This window comes from Oryctolagus cuniculus, chromosome 12 (assembly GCF_051225735.1).
Source record: "Oryctolagus cuniculus isolate XC-2025 breed Fujian yellow rabbit chromosome 12, ASM5122573v1, whole genome shotgun sequence".
NCBI lineage: Eukaryota > Metazoa > Chordata > Mammalia > Lagomorpha > Leporidae > Oryctolagus > Oryctolagus cuniculus.
The window spans coordinates 3,037,713-3,059,493 of NC_142878.1; the positions used below are offsets into that span (position 1 = coordinate 3,037,713).

The following is a 21,781-nucleotide window of genomic DNA, read 5'->3' on the forward strand; positions in this document are numbered from 1 at the left end:
GTCTGCGCAGACAAAAGGAACCTGGAAGTGACCCACGTGCGCCTGTGAGCAGCCAGCGCAAGGCAGCCCGGCTCGCACGCCGCCTTTGAAGAAATCACTGTAACCTACTTCCTTAGAAACCTGCTGGCACAGATTGCAAGCCTCGGCTTCCGGGGGGAGTCCCCTGACGCCTGCTGACCCTGGGGTGTCCCCAGAGCCACCACCCACCCAGGCATGCGCCAGGACGGACCTTAAATTCACATTCAACACCTACTCATTGAGCACCTGCTCTGTGGGGCCACCAGGGACGTGGGAATGAATGCGGGGACCTCGCTAGTGGGGACGAGGGACACAGCGACGTCGCCTGTGTCAGCGAGAGCGATGGCGGGGGGAGGGGCAGGGCTGAGGGAGAAGCCGCGGGCTGGGGTCCACTGTCCGCGTAGTCTCCCTCCCCGCTCTGTGGGGCCACCGGGGACGTGGGAATGAATGCGGGGGACCTCGCTAGTGGGGACGAGGGACACAGCGACGTCGCCTGTGTCAGCGAGAGCGATGGCGGGGTGGGGGCAGGGCTGAGGGAGAAGCCGCGGGCTGGGATCCACTGTCCGCGTAGTCTCCCTCCCCCTCCATGAAGCGCGTAGCCTCTGCTGCTAACGGAACCGCTCCGTGCAGAGCTTCGCAGCGCTGGCTCCAAGGAGAAACGTTTCCACGTGGGGCGGGAAGCGCTGGTGGGCGGGGGTGGAGAGAGTTTCTTGTTCCCTGCCTGACTCCACGCACGACGCGACGCGGGTTATACCTGGGGGAGAGACTGTGCATCCTACAGGATAAATATACCGCCTTTCCGTCTCGGCGTTTCCGTCTCGGGTAATAACTGCATTCGGGCTCGTGCCGAGTTTACGTGCGAGCCTGTGCAAAGACAAAGCCATTAGGCTTGTCGGCGGCGCAGCCGATCCTGTGTACCTGCCCCTCTTGCTGCTTCCAGGGCTGAAGTCGGACTCAACGGCTCCTCGTCGCCAGCTGTCACTGACAGGAGCAACGCGAGCTTGAAGCACAGCGTCCGGCCCGCTGCGTCCAAGTGGAGACACAACCAGACGCTGTCTCTGCGGATCAGGTACGGGCGCTGGCCCCCTCCATCACCACCTCTGCCCCCCGGGAGGCAGGGCCACTCGCGAGCCACCAGTTAGCAGTGAACACCCACGGCGAGCCCAGCAGCCCTGCGCACCTGCCGCCACGCGGGGTGGGGTCCGGGCTCGGGAGGGACACTCAGGACGGCGGCAGAGGCCACAGGCAGGCATCGCTTCTTCCTTGGGCGCCCCCTCCCTGCGACAGTCCTCCGGCGTGCCCGTGCCCCCTTCCCGCGACACACACAGGAGGGTCTCTCATGGGGCAGTGAGAGCCTGGAGCCGGCCCCTGGGTCAGAGGAAGCCCTGTGTTGCCAGAGAGCAGCTTGGTCCTGCCCTGGCCAGTGAGGCCTGCACACTCGGGCAGGCAGGGCGAGCAGCCCCGGCTCCAGCATTCGGGGCACTTAGCTGTGACACATCAGCAGATACTGCTGGGTCTGTGCCCGGCTCGTACTGGGGGCCCGGGGTGCTGGCTGAACCCCGACACGTGGGGCTGACACAAACACAAGCAAGGGCAGGAGGGGCGGGGCCTCATGCAAGCAGGGGGGCGCAAGAGCTGCTCTGAGGAGAGCCGTTCCTTTGTGAGGGACCTGAGCAACCAGGAGGAGGTGGCCAAGGGCAGTGGGTTTTGCAGAGTGGCTAAGAGTTCAGCAGACATACCACACTACGTCCCACAGGTGGTGAGAAGTCTGGTGTTGGAGTTGGAGGATCGGAGTGGCCAGGGCCCAAGGGTCCAGACTTGGTGACTGTCCCAGGTCGTCAGCGTGGGGAAGGGGTCACAGTCCCCAAGCAGAGTCTGCCCTGTGGAAGAGCCCAGCCCAGGTTCCCGGGGGAGCTGTGGATCTGGGGACCGGGCAGCCGAGAAAGCTTCCAGGAGAACCCCTTACTGCCTCCGGGGTGGGCCTCTGCCCTGTCCTTTGAGGGGGTGGGAGGAGAGTGGCACAGCCACAGGGCCATGAAATGCCCCGCAGGGGTCCCCAGGGGTGCAGGGACAAATCGCTACCAGCTGGGGCTTGGAACCGCCGGCCCCCCTCCCCCCACACAGGAAGGCCGGTGTCTTATGTCTACTGATGGCTCCAGGCCTCCTGTGGCTGCATCACCCCAGCCCCTGCCTCTGTCACCGACCAGCTCCTCCTGCTCTCCTGTCACCGGATTCAGTGCCCATGCCAGGTGCCCGGGATGATCTCAGCACGAGGCCCCTGATTTAACCTGCACAATGCTGTTTCCAGCTGGGATGACCCCCCTGGGGTCCAGGAGCTGGGAGCTGGGAGACAGACACACGTGGGGGGGCACCATTCACCCTGCACAGCCCCTGTGCCTGGAACCGCCCACCACAGCCCCCACTGGCCCCTTCTCCTGCCATTGCCAAGGGACCCAGGCCCCGGCCTTACGGGGACCCGGTGCACACACGGCCGCCTCTGGGGGAGCAGCGCTCCCCTCCGCCCCAGTCATCTCGTCCCCGGAATTATTCAGAAGGTTCTGCGAGTCATCTGGAATGCTGTTGAATAATTGACAGCAGGGCCTCAATAATTCACTAGAAATTCATTCGCTCGCGGAGGTGTTTATGTCTGGGCGTGGGGGGCTCATTCTGCATGGAGCTGCTGTGGGGGAAGCAGCTGCAGGGCTCTCAGTCTCCAGCCCGGATGTGAGGCACGTTACCTGATCCTTCGTGAATGAAATCTGCTCTCTGTTTTCACCACGAGATCCGAACCATTCGGCAGGATGCTCTCCCCTGCTCAGAGAGCAATGCCAGCTGTTACCAAGGAGACCGGGGGAGGGGGCTGTGAGGGTCCGGGGACCCACGCTGGAGTCAGCTGGCCTCGGTGGGGAGCTGTGGCTGCTTCCTGCTGCACAGCAGGTGACGGGGCCGCCCTGGGATATTCCTTCCAAGGCTGTGAGGCTCCCGAACCTGCAGGCCTTCAGACCTCTGTGTTACCACCTGCGGGATGGGGCAGCGGTCCTGCATTCTCTCATTCCCAGAATGCACAAAGGGAGACCAGCCCTGCAGAGTCCCGGGACCCTCCGGGCGGCCCCTCTCCGTTCTCTCTAGCGTCTTCTGCAAAGGGCCAGCCTCCAGCCCTAAGGCGCTACGTCCCAGGGCAGCTGTCACCTTTCATGGGAAGAGGGCACAGCGCAGCCACCCCCCTACTGCCCCCCGGGTCACGCCTCAGCCATTTTTGGCCATGCCTGCCTGGAAGGCGTGTCTCGGCACCTGCTGGCCGGGCTGACGGCCCTGGTGGAGGGGTGGGGGAGGGAGGACGGGAGAAGCGGGGTCCCACGGGGGACTTTGCTCACGCGTCCCCTGGCTCCCCAGGAAGCAGATCCTCAAGTTTCTGGATGCCGAGAAGGACATCTCGGTGCTGAAGGGGAGCCTGAAGCCCGGAGACGTCATCCACTACATCTTCGACCGCGACAGCACCATGAACGTGTCCCACAACCTCTACGAGCTGCTGCCGCGCACCTCGCCACTCAAGAGCCAGCGCTTCCGCACCTGCGCCATCGTGGGCAACTCAGGCGTCCTGCTCAACAGTGGCTGCGGCCCCGAGATCGACACGCACAGCTTTGTCATCAGGTGGGCGCACCTGCCTCCCGGGGGAGCTCGCGGCCCCTGGTGCAGCCAAGGGGAGGGGCCGAGCCAGAGCAGAGGTGGGGCCCCGGGAAACCGGGCAGAGTTGGAGACGTAGAGCCCAGGGCGCTGTGGCTGGCGGAGCCCACGGCCCTTACAGATAAGCTCCACTGGCCTCCCAAAACCGGTCAGCAGGCCTCCCCGCTGGCCAGTGCCCTGGGCCGGTCGGAACCTGGGAGCTGAGGGAGTGATGGGGAGTCGCTCTCATTTCTCAGTTGCCTGGGCCATTTGAGTTCCAGTTACCGGCGGCCCTGACACCCCTGCCGCCTGCAGCGCAGATCTGTCCACACCGCTCTCCTGCTCTAGAACCCTCGGTGGCTCCCTGTTGCCCTCAGCACCGAGTCCCTTTGGAACTTTGCCCTGCTCGCCTCTCCAGGGGCCTGCATGGCGGAGAAAGCGCCCAGTCCTCCCATGCTGAGACAGGAGACCACACCGCGAGCTCTCGGGCCCCAGCCGAGTGCTAAGTCTCTGCCAGACGCTGCTACTTCTCCATCGTAACTAGCAGAGGGGACGGTCTCGGGAGCGTGGGGGTGAGCAGGTTGGCCACGGTCCCCAGGGGAGGTGTGAGCACCGAGCTGGGACGCTGGCATCGGCCCACGGGGCCCTGTGCTCACTGGACGGCCAGGCCCACCTGCCCGCATCCTCTCCATCTCGAGCTGCGGGCTGCTCACTCCCTCATCCCCACCGCTCCTGGATCCCAGCTCCCACAGGCAGCCGCCACACAGACCCAGGGCTCCGGGACGCTCTGTGTGCTGGGGCCCGGGAGAGTCTGTGTTGGGAGAAGCGGGGGTGGGGGGCCTGGGTTTTGTGGGGCGAGGCGGAGTTCAGGGGAAGGAGTCCTCGTTCCCCAGAGGGTCATGGTGCATTGTCCGTGGCAGGTGCAACCTGGCCCCCGTGCAGGAGTACGCCCAGGACGTGGGGCTCAAGACGGACCTGGTGACCATGAACCCGTCGGTCATCCAGCGGGCCTTCGAGGACCTGGTGAACGCCACGTGGCGGGAGAAGCTGCTGCAGCGCCTGCGCAGCCTCAACGGCAGCATCCTGTGGATCCCCGCCTTCATGGCCAGGGGCGGCAAGGAGCGCGTGGAGTGGGTCAACGCGCTCATCCTGAAGCACCACGTCAGCGTGCGCACCGCCTACCCCTCGCTGCGCCTGCTGCACGCCGTCCGCGGGTGAGCGCCCCTCGGGGTGGGAGCTGGGGGCGCGGTCCATCCCACCTCTGCCCCCGCTGGCCAGGACGCCACTCCCGGGGAAGCCAGGGGGGCCGGCAGGTGGGTTTCATCCCGGATGCCGATTCTGGCCAGCGGCGCCTTCCTAAAGGGTCGTGTTGAGAGTGCTGCTGAGGCCACATGGCGGCCCGGGCCGTGGGAGCGGGGAGATGGCGGCAGGCCCGGCCGCCTCCGCCTCCGCCAGCCCAGGTGAGCGGGTTCCAAAACGATAAAGACAGATGCGCAGGCTTCACACGCGTCCCCTACATCTCTCTGAACTCCGGCCCCCGTGTCGGTACCACAGGGAGGGAGGTGACAGCCAGGCAAGGCCAGACGTGGCAAACACCTGGAGAGGAGCGGAAGTCGGCAGGGACCACAGTGTCGCCGTCTCTGCTTCCCCAGCCGCAGAGCGCACCCTGCTGGTGGGGCTTGGCCGTCTGCCCGGGGTCCCGTGGGAATGCTGCTGCCCACCCCCACCCCATGGGAGAGCTGGCAAGGGCTGGGATCCCCTGTCTGAGGACAGCTGGAGCATGATCCACATAACCGGTCAGCGAGGTTCTCCTGGTTAGGCCTGGATCTCTGCTCCCCGAAGCGCTGTTCCCCAAGGTACCCCTGCCCCGTAGGAAGACCCAGGTGCGGCCGGAGGGAGGCTCATGTGGGCACAGGGTGGGCTGGGACCAATCCCCGGTCCAGGAGGACAGCCCTGCCCTCCCCTCCCCCGTCACAGAGCCCATCGGCTGTGCCACCCTCATCTCAGGGACACAGGCCCCCAGCCCTGAACGCCGTTTCTTCCTGGAAGGAGGGAATTCCCGCGGCGGCTTGGGGGTCTGCGGGGATCGGAGGGAGGGGCTGCCCTTTGGCGAGGAGAGGACATGGACGTGGACGGGGACGGGGACGGCAGGCACCTGGCAGGGCCGAAGCAGCCAGAGCTATTTCCATCTCTAATTGACTCCCTCTCATCTGTCAAAATAGCATTAAGCGCCAGTAATAAGCCCTTTAAACAAACAGGCTGTTAATCCTGAGGCGGCATCGGCGCGCTCTGCAAGAGTTCCCGGGAGGCTGCAGCCTGGGTGGCTGGGGCTGGCTCTGGCTCTGCGCTCGGCGACAGAGGGGCGGGGAACAGAGGCGCCAGGGCCTGGGAGTGGGGGCCTGTCGGCGTCCGCTCGCTCCGCGGGGCTGCTGGACCCTTGCAGACTGCGTGTCCGACAGGGCCTCCATGCCAAGCCGTGTGCGCCGTGAGCAGGGCTCCCTGCTGTCTCGGATGCCTCCCGGGCCTCACTGGAGTGCAGGGACAGGCCAGCGCACGGTGCAGAGGGACGCTCAGAGGAGGCCGGGGAGGCACCTGGGAGAGGCAGTGTGCCTGTGCCTGCGTCAGGGCGCGTCTGCAGGAAGGGACCCCCAAGGGCTCCAGTCCCAGCTCCTCAGCGGCTTGGTTACATCGTCATCCTCCACCCCTGCCCCGGCCCTCTCCGCTGCCTCGCGGGGCCCTGCCCGCCTCAGAACCAGGGAGGCGTCGCTCAGCTGTGCCTGCTGTGGCCATGGCAGCTGCCACACCACCTGGCGCACTGCCTGGTGAGGACAGGATAGGACTTGGCCCGTGGACGAAGAGGCAGAGGGGAGGCGGTCGTAGCCCTGTTGGAGCTGGACCCCTGCAGCCGTCAGAGCGGTGGGCCCAGTGCGGCCCAGTGCAGCCCAGTGTGGCCCAGTGTAAAATCTGTTCTCACCGAGCCCCGTCCCAGTTATGGGGTGTAGGGAGGGGAACTTACTTTTCATGATAACAAAACCGATGTCAAATTCAACATTTGTACGTACACATTTCACCCAGAAGGAGTTCACTCTTAGAAGAAAACAGCAAACTCTTCCTGTTTTCATTTGGCGATGGTCCCATGTGTGACACCCAAAGCACAGGCAACCGAAGAAAATCAGAGGGGCTGGCGATGCAGTGCAGGGGTCGAGCTGCCGCTGCCGACGCTGGCTTTCCACATGAGTGCAGGTTGAGTCCGGGCCGCTCCACTGCCGATCCAGCTCCCGGCCAATGTGCCTGGGAGAGCAGCAGCAGATGGCCCGAGGGCTTGGGTCCCCGCCCCTCCCTGCAGGAGACCGGGATGGAGTTCCTGGTCCCTGACATCAGCCTGGCCAGCCCTGGTTATTGCAGCCAGCTGGGGAGCGAGCCAGGGCTAGAAGCTCTAAAGAGAGCTTTCTCCCTCTCTCTGTTGCTCTTTCACATAAACAAATAAAACGTGAGCCAAGGACTAGAATAGACGCTCCCCCAACCGAGACACACGCACAGCCAAGGAGCGGGACGAGCAGGAGAGGTGACAGGCTGCGCAGCCAGCGGCACAGCTGGGAGAGGACAAAGGGACAGTAGCAGGTGTGGGTGAGGCTGCGGGGGCCGGGGCACTGCTGGGGGCCGTTCACGGAGCTCCAGCCTGCTGGCACCTGAGCGACCTCCTATGCGAATGAGGAGCCTGGTGCCCAGTTAGGCCATGCACGAAGTTAGGCCACGCTGGGCCGCACTGAGCCACACTGGGCCACACTGGGCCCACCACTCCGACGGCTGTAGGGGCCCAGCTCCAACAGGGCTACGACCGCCTCCCCTCTGCCTCTTCGTCCACGGGCCAAGTCCCATCCTGTCCTCACGAAGGCAGTGAGGGGCATGAGCAGGACCACGAGACCTAACACTGTGCACCGGTAGGGGAGGTCTGTGCCCACCCTGCCCTGGATGGTCAGGGCTGGGAGAAGGGGAGGGGCCCACGGCAGGTAGCAGGCAAGATGGATGACTGCACAGAGCCCAGGGCAGCTTTCCCACCGAGCAGCTCGGGGTCCCCCTAAACACCCACAGCCCCTGGGGCACAGCACCATCCAGCGAAACCCCAGGCAGGCTCTCGGTGCCATGTGCTCCCGGGCTGTGACTTTGGCTTTGCCCCCCCAGATTCACGTGGCTGCCCCTTCACAACCAGGACATCTTTGAGAACAAAAGCAGACGTCCCCGGAGGGCCGCTGAGCTGCCACTTCCTGAACACTGCTGCCCGCAACAGGCCAGGGACTGCGGCCTCGCGGGCGAGCCAGGCAGCCTCTCCTGTCATGCAGCTCTACCATGTTAGCCCCATTCTACCGAGGGGCAAACTGAGCCCCGGGGAGTGGCATGCACAGGGGCCTGTGGATGGGGAGGCAGGTCCAGGGCACCACCCGTTGCCTCTGTGGCACACACCCAGGATGCAGCGACGAGGCCCTAGCAGATGATGTCAGCCAAGACAAAGCCAGGCTGGATCTGAGCTCACGAAACTATTAAGGAAAACGAAGAGGTCTCAGGGCAGACGGCGGCGAGGCTCCGGGCGACAGAAGCGGAAGCCGCTCCTCGAGCCCACCTTTCTCAGGGTAGCAGGTGCGTCTTTTGCCTAGACGGGGTCGTGAGCCTCTGGTGTCTGACGTAGGACCCGGTGCGCTGCTCTAAACCACGGATCTCAGCCAGGGCCCGGAGCTGGATGCGTTCGCACACCCAGCACGCAGCTCCTAGTAAAGAAACAGCCGCGTGGGCCCTGGGGGAGCCACTGGCCATGACCTTTCCCAGACCATGTGGAACTGGAGAGCAACCTTTGCCCCGATTTCCCAAATGTGGGACCACGGTGGACCCCGGGGAGCTCGCCGTGAGCCCCGGCCAGGGTTGGTCATTCCAGTGGAAGTTGGAGCGTAGGCGGGAGAAGCAGCAAGTGCTCGCTGGGGACACGGGGCCCTGTCTGGTCCCCTGCGAGGGGCAGGGGCCGGGCCCCGTCTCGTGTCCGGACATGCGTCAGCCACTTGGACGAACTTTTCTCGTGACCACTCAGGTGCTGGCTTTCTTCTCCGAACAGCCGCGCACGACATCAGGAAAGGAGGCTGGGGAACGTGGACTACTAGTGCATGCAAGGCCGCGTGGGCAGGGAGGAGGAGCTGCGATCAACACGCCTGTCTCCCAGCGTCCCTGTGTAGGGTGACAGTGGCCAGGCTGGAAGATGGCCCACTCTGCTGACCTGCCATTACCTTGGCCAGCTCTGCGGCAACTGCACCCCCAAACAAGGCCACGTGCCAAGGTCGTGGGGGCTCCGATCTTCCACTTATGAGTCGGGGGACAGAATTCAGCCATAGCAGCTGGCTGGGTGTGAGCTTTCTCCATTCAACACGTGAGCGCAGGAGAATCTCAGATGCCCACACCCCTGCCACCTCCCAGAGGCAGCTGCCCCCAGGCCGCACGCAGAGGGGAGTGAGATGCAGAACCAGCGGCCTTGGCCTCAGGGCCAGGCCCCTCTTGCAGGGGCGGGGTCTCCGTGGCCTGCAGAGCGGCCCAGGCCCTGGCTGACCGCTGGCCAGGAGGTGAGCCACAGACGGGCGGGCAGCAGGCCTGGACGCGCAAGGAGGGAGACGGCACAGCGGGTGGAAAATGACTCTCATTCGGTCACCGCAGGGGAGGCTGCGACCACACAGCTGGCACCTGGCCCCATGCAGACAAGGCCCAGTTAGGCCCCAGGGGTGCTGAGCTGGCAGCTGATTCGGCTGCCTCTGGCCGGGTCAGCAGGGCAGGCCCAGGGTGCAGCGGATAAAGGGGAGACCCACTCGGGCTAGGGACAACCACCAGACACCCACCAGCACCCACAGAGCACATCGCTGGGCCAGTGCCCCCCCAGCTGGGGCCAGGTTGGGAGGTGAGCAGAGGAAACAGGAGTCTGTGGTTTCAGGCACAGGTGTTTGTGATGGAATAATGCTGTTTCAAAATAGCAGTGCACGTAGCATAAAAGAAAATCCCAGTTGTAGGAAAGGATTTGAAGCGAAACGCCAGTGCAGCCCACGCCCCTGGTCCTCCAGGGAGGCGGTCTGCAACCGGCTGCCTTTCAGACGGAGCCCAGCCTGCAGGTGCCCAGCCGGACGCTGGGAGCCGGGCCTCGTCCCCCCGACAGCCACCGCGTGTGCTCCGTGCGTCGCGGCCCCTGAAGGCCAGCAGGCGAGGCCCCTAGAAACGGCCTTGCCGGGCCAGAGCTGATGCCCACGTGTGGGCAGCGACCTCTCTCCCTGCTCTCCCCCTTACGGCTGCTGCTGGCCCGGCACCCTGAGCGCCTTTGCCAGAGGCCGCAGCAGCCTCAGCGAAGCCTCCAGGAGCCGTCAGCCTGGGCGCCAGGTCTTCACGCCTCACCTCGCCGGGGAGAGGTGTGCGCGGTGCCCGTCGTGCACACACGTGGCTAGGATGTGGGAAGCAAGGAGTCAGTCCCTAGACTCGCAGAAGACTCGGAAGGGATCTGTTTGAATCGCTGCTGTTTAAGGCCTCGCGTGGAATCTTAATCCCTGACCTTTAAAATTCTGGAGAATTCGCATGAAAATCCAGATTTCTAATACTCTTGGGAAAAAAATCCCTGACCTTTAAAATTCTGGAGAATTCGCATGAAAATCCAGATTTCTAATACTCTTGGGAAAAAAAATCACCACCCCAAAACTGGCTCTCCCTTGAGACACCCCAGGCCCCGCCACTCCATGTTGCCTCGGCAACGGTGATCGGCATTGGTTTTCCCACCCACATCCCAGTCCCGACTCTCTAGGGCAGAGCCCCCGTCAGGCCGCTGGGCGAGGTGAGTGACCAGCCCCTTCCCCGCGAGTGCTCGTGCGCCAACTTGAGCCCCGTCGTTCTCTCTAAATGGTCCCATTCCGGGGTTCCTTGGCAGAACACTGCTGGTTGGGGCCGGCGTTCTTAGCCCTGGCTGCACAGTGGTGTTGCTGGGGGGACGCCCTGGTGTGTGGCGGCCCCAGGCCTCTCTTACAGCCCTGGGCAGTTTGTGCCAGCAGCTGTGCATGCTGGGAGCCTCTGCATCAGGGCTGAAATGCAGAGGACTGGCTGGGGGCGGGGAGAGGTAGAGGCTCCCCAGGGAGCTCCCCCACCCACCCGGCCAGGGCTGTCAGCCGGCTGCCTCTGGGATCCTTGCCTCTCTCTGCGGCTGGCTGCTGCCCCCGGGTCCTCCCAAGCTTGGTCAGCTCCACAGGGCCGAGTAAGTGCTGTGTGGCCACCCGAAGGCTCCTTATCCAGGGGCCCCAACCGTTGCAACACCAAGCACTCCTGGCACAGACATCAGCTGATGGCACGACGCTGGCCCGCAGCGACTTGACCACACTCCTCCTGCCACGTGGGAGAGGTTAACTCTTCCCACAAACAAAATCAGGGGCCTGAGGTCGACTGCGCCGGTGCAGGCTGCACGGGGACCTGTTCAGCAAAGGAAGGGAGCCCCTCCCCACCCTTCGCACCCAACTCGAAGTCACTAAGTCACTGCCTCTCTCAGCAACACTGCTGGCGCAATGCAGTCAGCAGGTGCTTGGTTACAAAGTCACACGTGGCTTTGCAGGGGGTCACCAGGAAGCGTGCTGGCCTTGGCTCCAGTGGGGAGGGTGTGCTTTTTCCCAGAGGCTATGGGTCAAGAGTCCCTGGCCAGAGTCTGGCCTGGAGACAGCGGTCAGGAATTAGTGGTGGGGGTGGCCTCTTCACCCAGGCATGGCACTGGTCTTGCAGGCACGCAGCCTGGGTGGGTGGAGGATCATACTAGAAGCTCGGAGGACAGGCAGAGGGCGGCATGGAGGCATTCCCACTTCTGGAGAAACTGCCAGATTGCCTTGGAATGGACTGTGTGGGACATCTTGGAGACTACTGGTCACTGCACAGCGTGAAGAATTGAGTCCCACAGGGAGAGTGACTTCTGTAGGGCACGCGGACGGCTGGCAATGGCTGGGACGGAAGTGTCCAAGCTGTTGGCCTCTGCCTGTGGGTCCACGCGTGGACGTGGTCACTTCCTGCTGCACAAGGCCTTTCGGGTACGAGGCACCATGGCCGGACACCTGTGCTCCCCACTTCTCCATGTTCCCTGACTGACAGAGTCCCAGAGGTAGGACAGGGGCCTCTAGGAGAGGTGTGGACACGGGTGCAGCGGCCGGCAAAGAAAGCACAGAATGCAGGCTCCCGGGGCTGGCCACTCCAGGGGTCTCGCGAGGTCCGAGATGGCACCTATCTCGGGGGTGGGCTCCGGCGGACAGGGGCAGAGAGGAGCCGTGTCCAGAGTGCTCAGGGGTGAGGAAGGCAAAGTGGCCATGCACACTGTGCATGTGGGGCGGCCACTGGGCACAAGCCAGTGCTGTCTCAGAGGTGGGACTGGCCCGGCCACGCCCACATGTGTCGTTGCCATTGGAACCCTGTGGCTGAAAAGGGAAATATATTTACGTGTCCCTTGACAGAGAGCCGGCTGACATCTCTGTTAGCCTGGGTTCCGACCGAGGGGCTGGCCCTCCCCTTTCCACCTGGGCGGCCTTGCGCCACGCTGCATCTCTGAGCCCTGTTTCTGTAGCCGTACCCCAGATGAGCCTGCTCTGACGACCAGAGCCCCCAGGCCACGGATCAGCAGCAGAGGGTCGTCCTCCAAGTGGGGAGCCAGGGTCCACGGCTCCTGTTGTCATTGAGTGGCAGGAGGGAGCCGCGGGGCGGACGGGGGAAGCGGCCCCTCCCTCGGAAGGATGCTGCACACTTACCCGTTTTCCTTTGGGTGTTTCTTCCAGATACTGGCTGACCAACAAAGTCCACATCAAAAGGCCCACCACCGGCCTCCTGATGTACACCCTGGCCACGCGCTTCTGCAGCCAGATCTACCTGTACGGCTTCTGGCCCTTCCCACTGGACCAGAACCAGAACCCCGTCAAGTATCACTACTACGACAGCCTCAAATACGGCTACACCTCCCAGACCAGCCCCCACACCATGCCCCTAGAGTTCAAGGCCCTCAAGAGCCTGCACGAGCAGGGAGCGCTGAAACTGACCGTGGGCCAGTGCGGGGGGGCCACGTAAGGCGGGCGCCCACGGGGCTCGGTGCTCACACTTCCTGCCGGCGACACCGCGGGCGGACGGGCGTCGGGGTGGCACAAACAATAGAACAGGCAGGCTAGTGGGTTTCTTTGTGAAATGTGGAACAGTGACCAGAATATGTATAGCTCGACCTGCGTATATATACTGACCCGAGTATCTCTAACTGTGCAGTGTTCACCTAGCGTAGGCAGATGCAGGAAGCAGCGTGGGGAGCGCTCCCCAGCCAGGTGAGGCTCGGCCCACGTGCGGGGCAGAAGGACCTGACCGCCCGAGGAGCCCGTGCCACGCCTCGGCGTCGCCACGCCAGGTCTCCTGCGTTGGAAGGACCTTGAGCTCTGGGGGAACGGGGAGCCACCTGCTGGCGGCCCTGAACCCCGGGGCAGGGACTTGGGTGGCCGAGACTGCTGCGCCCCGCCCCCGTCTGAAGTGCCGCTGCTCAGGGAGGAGGTGGAGGAGGAGCAGGAGGACTGGGCAGCGGTGGAGCACACGGAAGCCTGGAGCACGGCCCCAGCAGGGCTGGGGGCCTCGGTGCATGGCCTCAGCAGCTTGGCAGCACGAGGGCTGGACCTCAGTGACCTCGGTGACCTCGGCGTCCTCCACCGCGTGGAGAGGAGGCTGGGGGAGATGTGGTAGACGGCGACCTCCTGGCTAAGCAAGGCTGCACCTCGGGTGCAGCAGGCGGGTGATGCCGAGGGCGGGGAGGGTTCCAGATCGGACAGTCGAGACCTGCTTGGCCGGCTTCCCCCAGGGGAGGCAGACGGGCGTCCCAGATGTGGGGTTCTGTTGGGTGATCTTCAAAGCACCTGCTGTGCACCAACAAGGCAGAGGGGGCCCTGCCCCCAGCTCAGCCTGGACGCCCAGGAGGGGCTCTTCTGTCCCCTGGTCCCTGGAGAAGCCTCAGCTTTAGCTGGAAGGGGCCTGTCGGGAGAAACCTCATCCTTTCTGAGATGCACACAGTCGCCTTCGGGCGCCTCGCAGAGCTCCGAGCGTGTGGTCGAGGCCCCGAGCCGCGCCCGCTCTCTGCCCAGCTCTGTGCTGTGCGAGCCCTGCAGCCAGACTTCTGTGTCACTGTCACCTTCTTGTCACTTTCCCACCCGCCCCAAGCTCCTGCCTGGAAGAGGGCATTGGGTGGGCGCCCCCTCCCCACCCAGGCAGAGGAACTGGGACTGTGCAAAACCCATTCCCCGCACTGAGATCCCTCTTTGATAGTTTTTTTTAAAATGAAGACCTGAAACCAGGTGCAGCTGCAAACACTGTACATAGTCTCCCGTGGAGATGGGCTGAGTGCAGGGACGCACGGCCCAGGTCCCCCTGGACAGGCGGCAGTGGGCGGGGCTGGCCAGTCGTGCCCTTGCCTGGGTGTGCTGACATGCTTGAAGGACAAGTGAAAAAACCATCACCTTAGAGGTGGCCGGAGGTAAGAAGAGAGGCGGAGACCTCCTGAGCGCAGGAGACCCGACACGTGGGTCAGCGCCGTCCCGAATGCAGCGCCCGCTCCACGCCAGCGGCTGGCGAGCAGCAGGAGATCGGTGACCACGAGTGCACACGCGGATGCTCCAGCCAAACCGCGGTGGCACCCAGACACCCCGCAGCACCTGCTGGCTCCTCCCTGTGTGGCTTCATTTAGAGAGCAGCGGCCAGCACGGGCGTGGGGGCAGGGCCTCCAGCCTGGCACTGGACATCGCATTTTACACGCTCCCGAGCTCGCCCCAGGAGGACCCCAGCGGCCTTAGAAGACTCTACCTCCTGAAGCTTGCAGAGCCCTGGGGACCCGGTGCAGGGCCACCGTGGATGGGTCAATGCCCGGATTCCAGAACGTTCCATGGTGAGTCCTGTGGGGAGCCCAGACACTGGCCTGCAGCTCTGTCCCCCAGCCAGCAGCCCTCCCTGCAGGGACCAGGGCTCCTTGGGGGACACGGCTTCGTCTCACACAGGCTGCCCCCACCTCCAGGTTCTCTCTGAGGGTGGGCTGGAGCCCCCAGGCCCACCCTCCCACACGTGTGCCGGTCCCGGGTTCAGCAGGTCCTGTGCTGCCAGAGCGCCTGGGCCGAGTACTGGCGGGCGTTCCAGGCCGACTCCCTCTCGGCTGCTCGGGGCTGTCGGGGCAGCTTCCCCTGCAGCGCTGGCACAGCTGGGCCGGTCTTGGGTACTGCACCCCGACGCCCTGACCCGCGACCTCATCCTGACCCAGTGGCCCCTGGGCAGCCGGCAGCCCTTGCAGCCCTCAGGCCTCTGCGGGCCCAGCCCAGCACAGAAGAGATGGTGCCATCTGCAGAGATCTCTCCTCGGGCTCTGGGCTCCGGGCTCCGTCCCCCCCCTTCCTCTCCCCAGCCCCTCTGTCCAGCAACGTCCCCCAGGGCCCCCGCCCACAGCTCCTCACCGCAGAGCATGCCCAGCTCTGCAGGGACCCCTCCTGTCACGCCCCGGCACCCGGGACACCGCATCCCCCGTCCTTGCCTTCCCCTGACTGCTAATTTATGTCCTTATTTATGTATTTATGGATTATTTATTGACACCTCTGCCCGATCCAGACGGAAGTCCAGGTAGATCTGACCCTTCCTCCACCTCCCTGGCCCACAGCATAGACACTCCCACCCCAGAACCTCCCACAGTGTAGACTGGCCCACGGTGTAGACACTCCCTCCCCAGCACCTTCCACAGTGTAGACACTCCTACCCCAGCTCCCACGGTGTAGACCCTCCCTCCCCAGCACCTCCCACAGTGTAGACGCTCCCTCCCCAGCTCCCCCCATGGTGTAGACTGGCCCACGGTGTAGACCCTCCCTCCCCAGCACCCTCTGCTCATCCCACAGCCGGCCCTGCTCCCCAGCCCCAGGCCTGTGGCCCCTGGCCTGCTGGACACTCACCCTGTCGGCCCCTGCAGCAGCACCAGAAACGCAACCCTGCTGAGGCCAGTGAGTCCCCTCTGGGCCCCTCTGGGCCCTGCCTTGCCATCTACATTTTTCTGTTGGGGAACCTCGACGCCCCAGCCCCGAGTCTGAGATCCTGGAGTCATCTCTCCTCCCACGCACTCCCTTCATCCCGGAGCACCGGGCGCACCTCGTTGCTGGCCATGTGGCCGACACATGGCTGAGGGCTCCCGTGGGGCTGCCCCCTGCGTGTGCACACCACCCAGTCCACCCCACACATGTCACGAATGCCTGCCAGTGCCCAGGCTCGTGCGTCACAGACCACCTGGGAAGGCCCGGTCCCCTCTGGCCCCACACCCCCTTCCAGCCGGCAGAGAAGCATCACCGAGCCTGGGGGGGGGGGGGCGCCTGCGTTCCCCGAGCCCGTGCCTTTGCTCCTGTTCTTCTTGCGCCCTAGGCCACTCACATCACCTCCTCCATGAAGCCCTCCCCCACCGCCGGCCGCTGGGGTCTCTCCCTCCACCGAACGCTGTGGACTCTGTCCACACCCGCCCTCGGCCCTTGCCACATTCTGCCCCGTGTGATAGGTTCTGTGCACTCGGCCCGTGATGATCACAGACTGGGACCTCGTCCCAGGCAGGGCAGGGCTGGGCCGGCCGCGTCTGTGTCCATCCCAGCACCAGGGTGGGACAGAGCATCAGCAGTTGCTCAATAAATGTTCGTTGGGTTAAACTCCCGTTGCCTGTGGAGCCTCTGTGAGTCACGGAGCTGCGTGGAGCTTCTGTGTGGTGCAAGGAGAGGGTGGGGGGAGAGCTGGGGGTGGGGGGCTCCATCCTGCTCTCTCCCACAGAAGAGGATTCCAAGCCTGGCTCACATGGCCCCGAGCCCTCCTCCCACCTCGCCCGTTGTATTCCAGCCACGGGCCTTTCTGCTCTTTCTAGAACTTTCCAGAATTAGTCCAGCCCCAGGGCCTTTGCACCTCCCATTCCCTCTTCCTGAAAAGTGCTTGGTCCACTCTTTGCATGGTCCTGCCACCCCGTCTTAGCTTCAAATGCAACGTCCAGTGCCGAGGAGGCCCTTCCTGGTCTCCCTCAGCTGATCCCTCCGCCTGGTGGTCTCGTGCTCCCCCTTAGCCACAAAAGATGCATCCCGAGACCCCCAGAGCGTGTCTGCCTCCATGGGTCACACCCTGTTTTCTTACGTGTCCAGGAGCAACAACAAATCAATGACACAGAACATTTGTAACAATGGACTGAAATAGTCGTTATTGAGTACAGTAACGGCTTCCTGGACGCGAGCTCTACGATGACTGTGGGGCAGTCCCCGTGACACCAGGCGGCCAGCGGCTGGCCGACGGGAGGGTAGCGCATACCACACGGACACACTGCACCGGGGCGCTTCGGCGCTGGAGCAGAGCACACAGCACCTCATCACACCTCAGGACCGTGTGCAGTTTACATCTGCGATCTAGTGATCCTGGGATTTCCCGCTCCAAACGTGCAGGCCACGGTGGTCTGTGGGTACCAAGGCGCAGCAGGGCAACTGCCGGGTCCCGGGGGCTGCTGCGCCTGCAGGGGCGAACTTCTCAACCCCGAGCCACCCCACGAGGATTCTGACGCTCAGACACAGCCCGGGCACGTCCCCAGGGCGCGCTTCTCCTGTGTCTGGTGTCTGCCTGCCCTTCTAGAGTGTTCAGGAGGGACTTGCTCTCCACAAGGTCTCCTGTGGCCTGGGTGGTGGAAGCGGCCGTGCTGCCAGGGGGCCGCCTGCTTCAGGCTGGCGAGGGAACCAGGTCCCGGCGGTGCAAGCCGGCTCGTGTGTACCGTGGCTCATCTGGCCCTGCGGCCCCAGGCTCATGGCCAGGCTTTCACTCCTACAGCCGCGCTGCCGAGTGGAGTCTTCCTGGTCCCATTCGACCCACTCCGAGAACTTGGTTCACGGCTCTCACCTTGCAAGGAGGCTCACTTTCAGCTGGGACGCCCTTAAACCCCAGTCCCACCCCAGCAGCTCAGGACACACGGGGAGCTGGAACCTGGGTCCTGCCCCCCCCCAGGGACCCTAGGGGATTGGTCTAGGAAGTGGTCTGGGCATCCCCAGAAACTTCCAGTCACACCGAGGGACAGCCCCAGCTGGGAGCTGCTACCCTGACCGGGTTCCTGCACCCTGGCCACGTCCTCTGTCAGCCGATAGGAGGGCCTCCTCCTGTTTCCTTGACTTCAGGACGGGCTGCATTTTGCCTGACGGGTTGGGTGGCTGCGACTGCAGTGAGGAGAGCAGGAAGGAGGGCCCAGTCACCAGCCCCCTCCCGCCCCTCCCCAGCTGCTCGGGGTGTTCCCTGAGGGTCCCCAGCTGCTGGAGCCGCACCTGCCCTGAGAGGGCGTGGCCAAAAGATCAGGACCGAGTGGGCGTGGTCTGTGGGAATGTGCAAGGGCATCGCACGAAGACCCGCCCCCAGTGCCCAGGTGAGGGCAAGGCCCGCCCCAGAGGAGCCCGGGCGCCCGCCCAGCCGTCCTGGTGGCACTGCCGGGGCTATGCTGCCACATTGCATGGTTTAGGTCACCGTGGTTCTCGGAGGCCAAACACTCGCTGCCCGTGCCGACGCTCATGGGCAGGGGGCCTGCGGCTGCAGCCAGCCCACCTGTAACCACAACCATCTGGTCACTGGTCAGAACTGCTGCGGGAGGAGGAGGCTGGGACTTCTCCCAGGCCACTGTCCGGTGTGGCTCCACCCTGGGCAGAGCAGCTGTCAAAATGCCTCCTTGTCATCGGCCAAAGGCTGCAGCTCTGAGCCCGCCGAGTGCCCTGGGCCCCAGCTCTGTGGCCAACCCGCACTCGGGTCAGAGCCCTTCTGAGTTGTTTAATATGAGGCTAAAAAAAGTCTATGGGAGGAGCCAGCGCTGTGGTGCAGCAGGTTAACGCCCTGGCCTAAAGTGCCGGCATCTCATACGGGCACTGGTTCGAGACCCGGCTGCTCCACTTCCCATCCAGCTCTCTGCTGTGGCCTGGGAAAGCAATAGAAGATGGCCCAAGTCCTTGGGCCCCTGCACCCACATGGGAGACCCGGAAGAAGCTCCTGGCTCCTGGCTTCGGATTGGTGCAGCTCTGGCCATTGTGGCCAATTGGGGAGTGAACCATTGGATGGAAGACCTCTCTCTTTCTCTCTCTCTCCCCTTCTCCTCTCTCTGTGTAACTCTAACTTTCAAATAAATAAATAAATCTTTAAAAAAAAACAGTCTATGGGAGATGGAATGGAAAGATAAGTTTATTTGGGTGCAAAAGAATTTTGATAGCCACACGTACAAGGGGCCTTGGAAAGACACGCACACAACAATGAGAACTGGGTGCATCTGTTTCCCACCCTGCGCTTTCCATGTGACCGCTGCTCCCAGACCCTGCTGGTGAGGAACGGGGGTGGGGAGGTGAGGGGAGAGCAGCTTGGGTGTTGGGAGCTCCGGGCTGGACGCCACAGCCTCACTGCGCTGGTGCTCATGAGGTGGCCACACCTCGGGGGAGACAGCTCTCGTTTCTTATTTGCCAGGACCCATCCCTGGCCCTGGGCGGACGCTGTGTGTGTGCAGCTCAGGTGAGTGCAGTCAGCTGCCGAGTCCTTGGAGACACGAGGGACGGCGTCCTGGGACAGTCTGCAGGCCTGGGAACGCTGGGAGGCGCACAGCCGGGGCTGGCGGTGCCGGGAAGCAGACGGAGCCAGCAATGCTCGCGGAGCGCTAAGCAGAGGCCTCGCGTGGACTGACCCATCACATTGGCCCAGGCTGCTCCTGGAGACTGATGCCATGACCACCCACACCCCAGAGAGGGAGAAACTGAGGCAGACAGGTTCACTTGCCCCAGGCCGTGAAGGTAGGAAGTGACTGAGCCAGGATCTGAGCCACGGAGCCAGGCGAGAGCCCCAAGTGGCACCCGGGGCAGGGCATCACTGAGGCACAGGCCCCAGGGAGCGACACGCCCACAGTTCGTTCCCACACCACCTCCGCCAGAGCCCCACCCCACGCAGCCGAGCCCCCAGGCCCGAGCAGAGCAGATGCTCATTAGAGCAGGCCTGGTGGCAGCTCGGGCCACGCAGCCCTGGGCCCACAGCCCATGCCCAAGGCAAAGCCAAGGGAGCAGAGGGCAGAGCGAAGGGACCGAGAAGGGGGACGCGGCCACTGAGGGAGGGCAGGGTGCCGGCCTGTGAACGTGGCCCCGGTCCGGCCCGGCCGGCACACCAGGCTGCCCTCTGCCCCAGCGGCTGGGAGCAGACTCCTGTCCATCTGCCTCCTCGTCAGTCGGCTGGGAACGAGAACGCCCACCACCCCACTGCTGTGACCACAGCCGACAAGGCACTGACGCCCACGGCCCTCGGCCTCGGCTGCTGTGGCACAAGGCAGGCGCCACGTAAGGAAGACTTGGTTCTCATGGCACCAAGGCCCACAGCTGCCGAGGGGCTGTGGGCGGCGTCACCCCACTGCGGAAGGGGAGGGGTTGAGAGGGAAGAGGGACCCGCTCCTCCCAGGATGCACCCCGCCCACGGAGCCCTCCCCACTCCCTCCTGACGCCTGGGGCCGAAGCTTCCACCACGCGGGCTCCGAGGACACGCGGACCTCAGCTCCCCCGAAGCTCACGCCTTCCCTTGCTCAGCCTGCAGTCCGGGCCCAGCGCTGGGACTGCGCCCCAGTTTGCTGATGTCACTTCTTGCAGGAGGGCTGGGGGGAGGGGCCCTGGGGGAGGGGGAGGGGCTCATAGGGGAGGGGGAGGAGAGCATGGGGGAGGGGCTCTCAGGGGAGGGGCTCATGGGAGAGGAGATCATGGGGGAGGGGCTTTCAGGGGAGGGGCTCGTGGAGGGAGGAGATCATGGGGGAGGGGCTCTCAGGGGAGGGGCTCATGGAGGGAGATCATGGGGAGGGGCTCTCAGGGGAGGGGCTTGTGGGGGAGGGGCTCTCAGGGCAGGGGCTCCCGGGGGGAGGAGATCATGGGGGAGGGGCTCTCAGGGGAGGGGCTCATGGGGGAGGAGATCATGGGGGAGCGGCTCTCAGGGGAGGGGGCTCGTGGGGACAGGGAGACAAGCAGCAGCCCCTGCTTGTTCTCCAGGTCACCCCCTGCGCTTCTTCCACCTCTCTTGCCGGTTCTCTCCACCGTACCCTTTACAATCGGGCAGGGGGCAGAACCGGGAACCGATTCCTCTGATGGCGAGCGCCTGTAGACGCTCCCCGACCCCGCCCCTGCCCATGCGCCCTGTGCACAACCTGCACCCAGCAGGCCTCACCCAGGAGAGAGGCCGAGGCCCGTCTGCTTCCCTTTGGTCTTCCAAGCTCGCAAACACCGCCAAGAGCCAGTGATGACCTGGCCCCGCCCCAGCGCTGTGGGACACGTGGTCCCTGCTCAGGAGGCTCCCAACTGTCAGTAGGGACAAGCACACAGGACCCCCAGCCAGGGGAGACCGCAGGAAACACCCGTCCACACTACCCAGGGTTCATAACTCAGAGGAGCTGCCCAGGAAGGATGACGGGGGCTCTGATGGCTGAGGGCCCGCGGGAGGCCCCACCCCCTGGGGGGAGCTGGGGAGGCACTCAGCAGCCAGCCATCACCTGCCGCCACTCCCACCAACTTACAAACGCCACCAAGGAAGTAAGCCTGTCCACACCTGTCCAGCCGCCCCTCCAGGTGAGCGCGCTGCCCCCAGGGAGGTCACCTGGATTTGTGAGACCCTGGGGTGTGGATAAGGGCCTCAGCCATGCCAGTGGGGCTGGACAGGCAGCTGCCCGCCCGGCGTCCGAGCCTGAGGCCCGCGGTCTCTCTCCTTGAACCTGCCCCTGGGTGTGGCTGTCACCCGGCTCCACTTCCTTATTTTAAAAAAATGTTTATTAATTTGAAAGAGTTACAGAGAGAAGGAAGTGGGGGCGGGGAGGGAGAGAGAGAAAGAGGGAGAATATCTTCCAGCTGCAGATTCACTCCCCAGATGGCTGTAACAGCCAGGGATGGGCCAGGCTGAAGCCAGGAGCCAGGAGCTCCATCCGGGTCTCCCATGTGGGTGCAGGGATCCAGGCACATGAGCCATCTGCTGCTGCTCTCCCCAGGCCACAGCAGGGAGCTGTGTGGGAAGTGGAGCAGCTGGGACTTGAACCC

The 21,781-nt window shown here is 64.3% G+C and overlaps 1 protein-coding gene across 2 annotated transcripts in view; it reads left to right on the top strand.

The window, feature by feature from the left end:
- ST8SIA2 (ST8 alpha-N-acetyl-neuraminide alpha-2,8-sialyltransferase 2) overlaps window positions 1-16,388 on the top strand; it is a 41,423-nt gene extending 25,035 nt beyond the window's left edge. The window contains exons 3-7 of one of the 2 annotated variants that reach the window (XR_016218650.1): window positions 959-1,087; window positions 3,412-3,669; window positions 4,602-4,895; window positions 12,489-14,617; window positions 15,605-16,388. Coding sequence is in view for 1 of the 2 variants with exons in the window: in XM_051835185.3 (XP_051691145.3) it covers window positions 959-1,087; window positions 3,412-3,669; window positions 4,602-4,895; window positions 12,489-12,774 (967 nt within the window). In the remaining variant the exon portion in view is untranslated. Of the gene's footprint in view, window positions 1-958; window positions 1,088-3,411; window positions 3,670-4,601; window positions 4,896-12,488 lie in introns of both variants that reach the window. The other variant, XM_051835185.3, reaches the window with a different exon arrangement.
- Window positions 16,389-21,781: the final 5,393 nt, after the last annotated feature.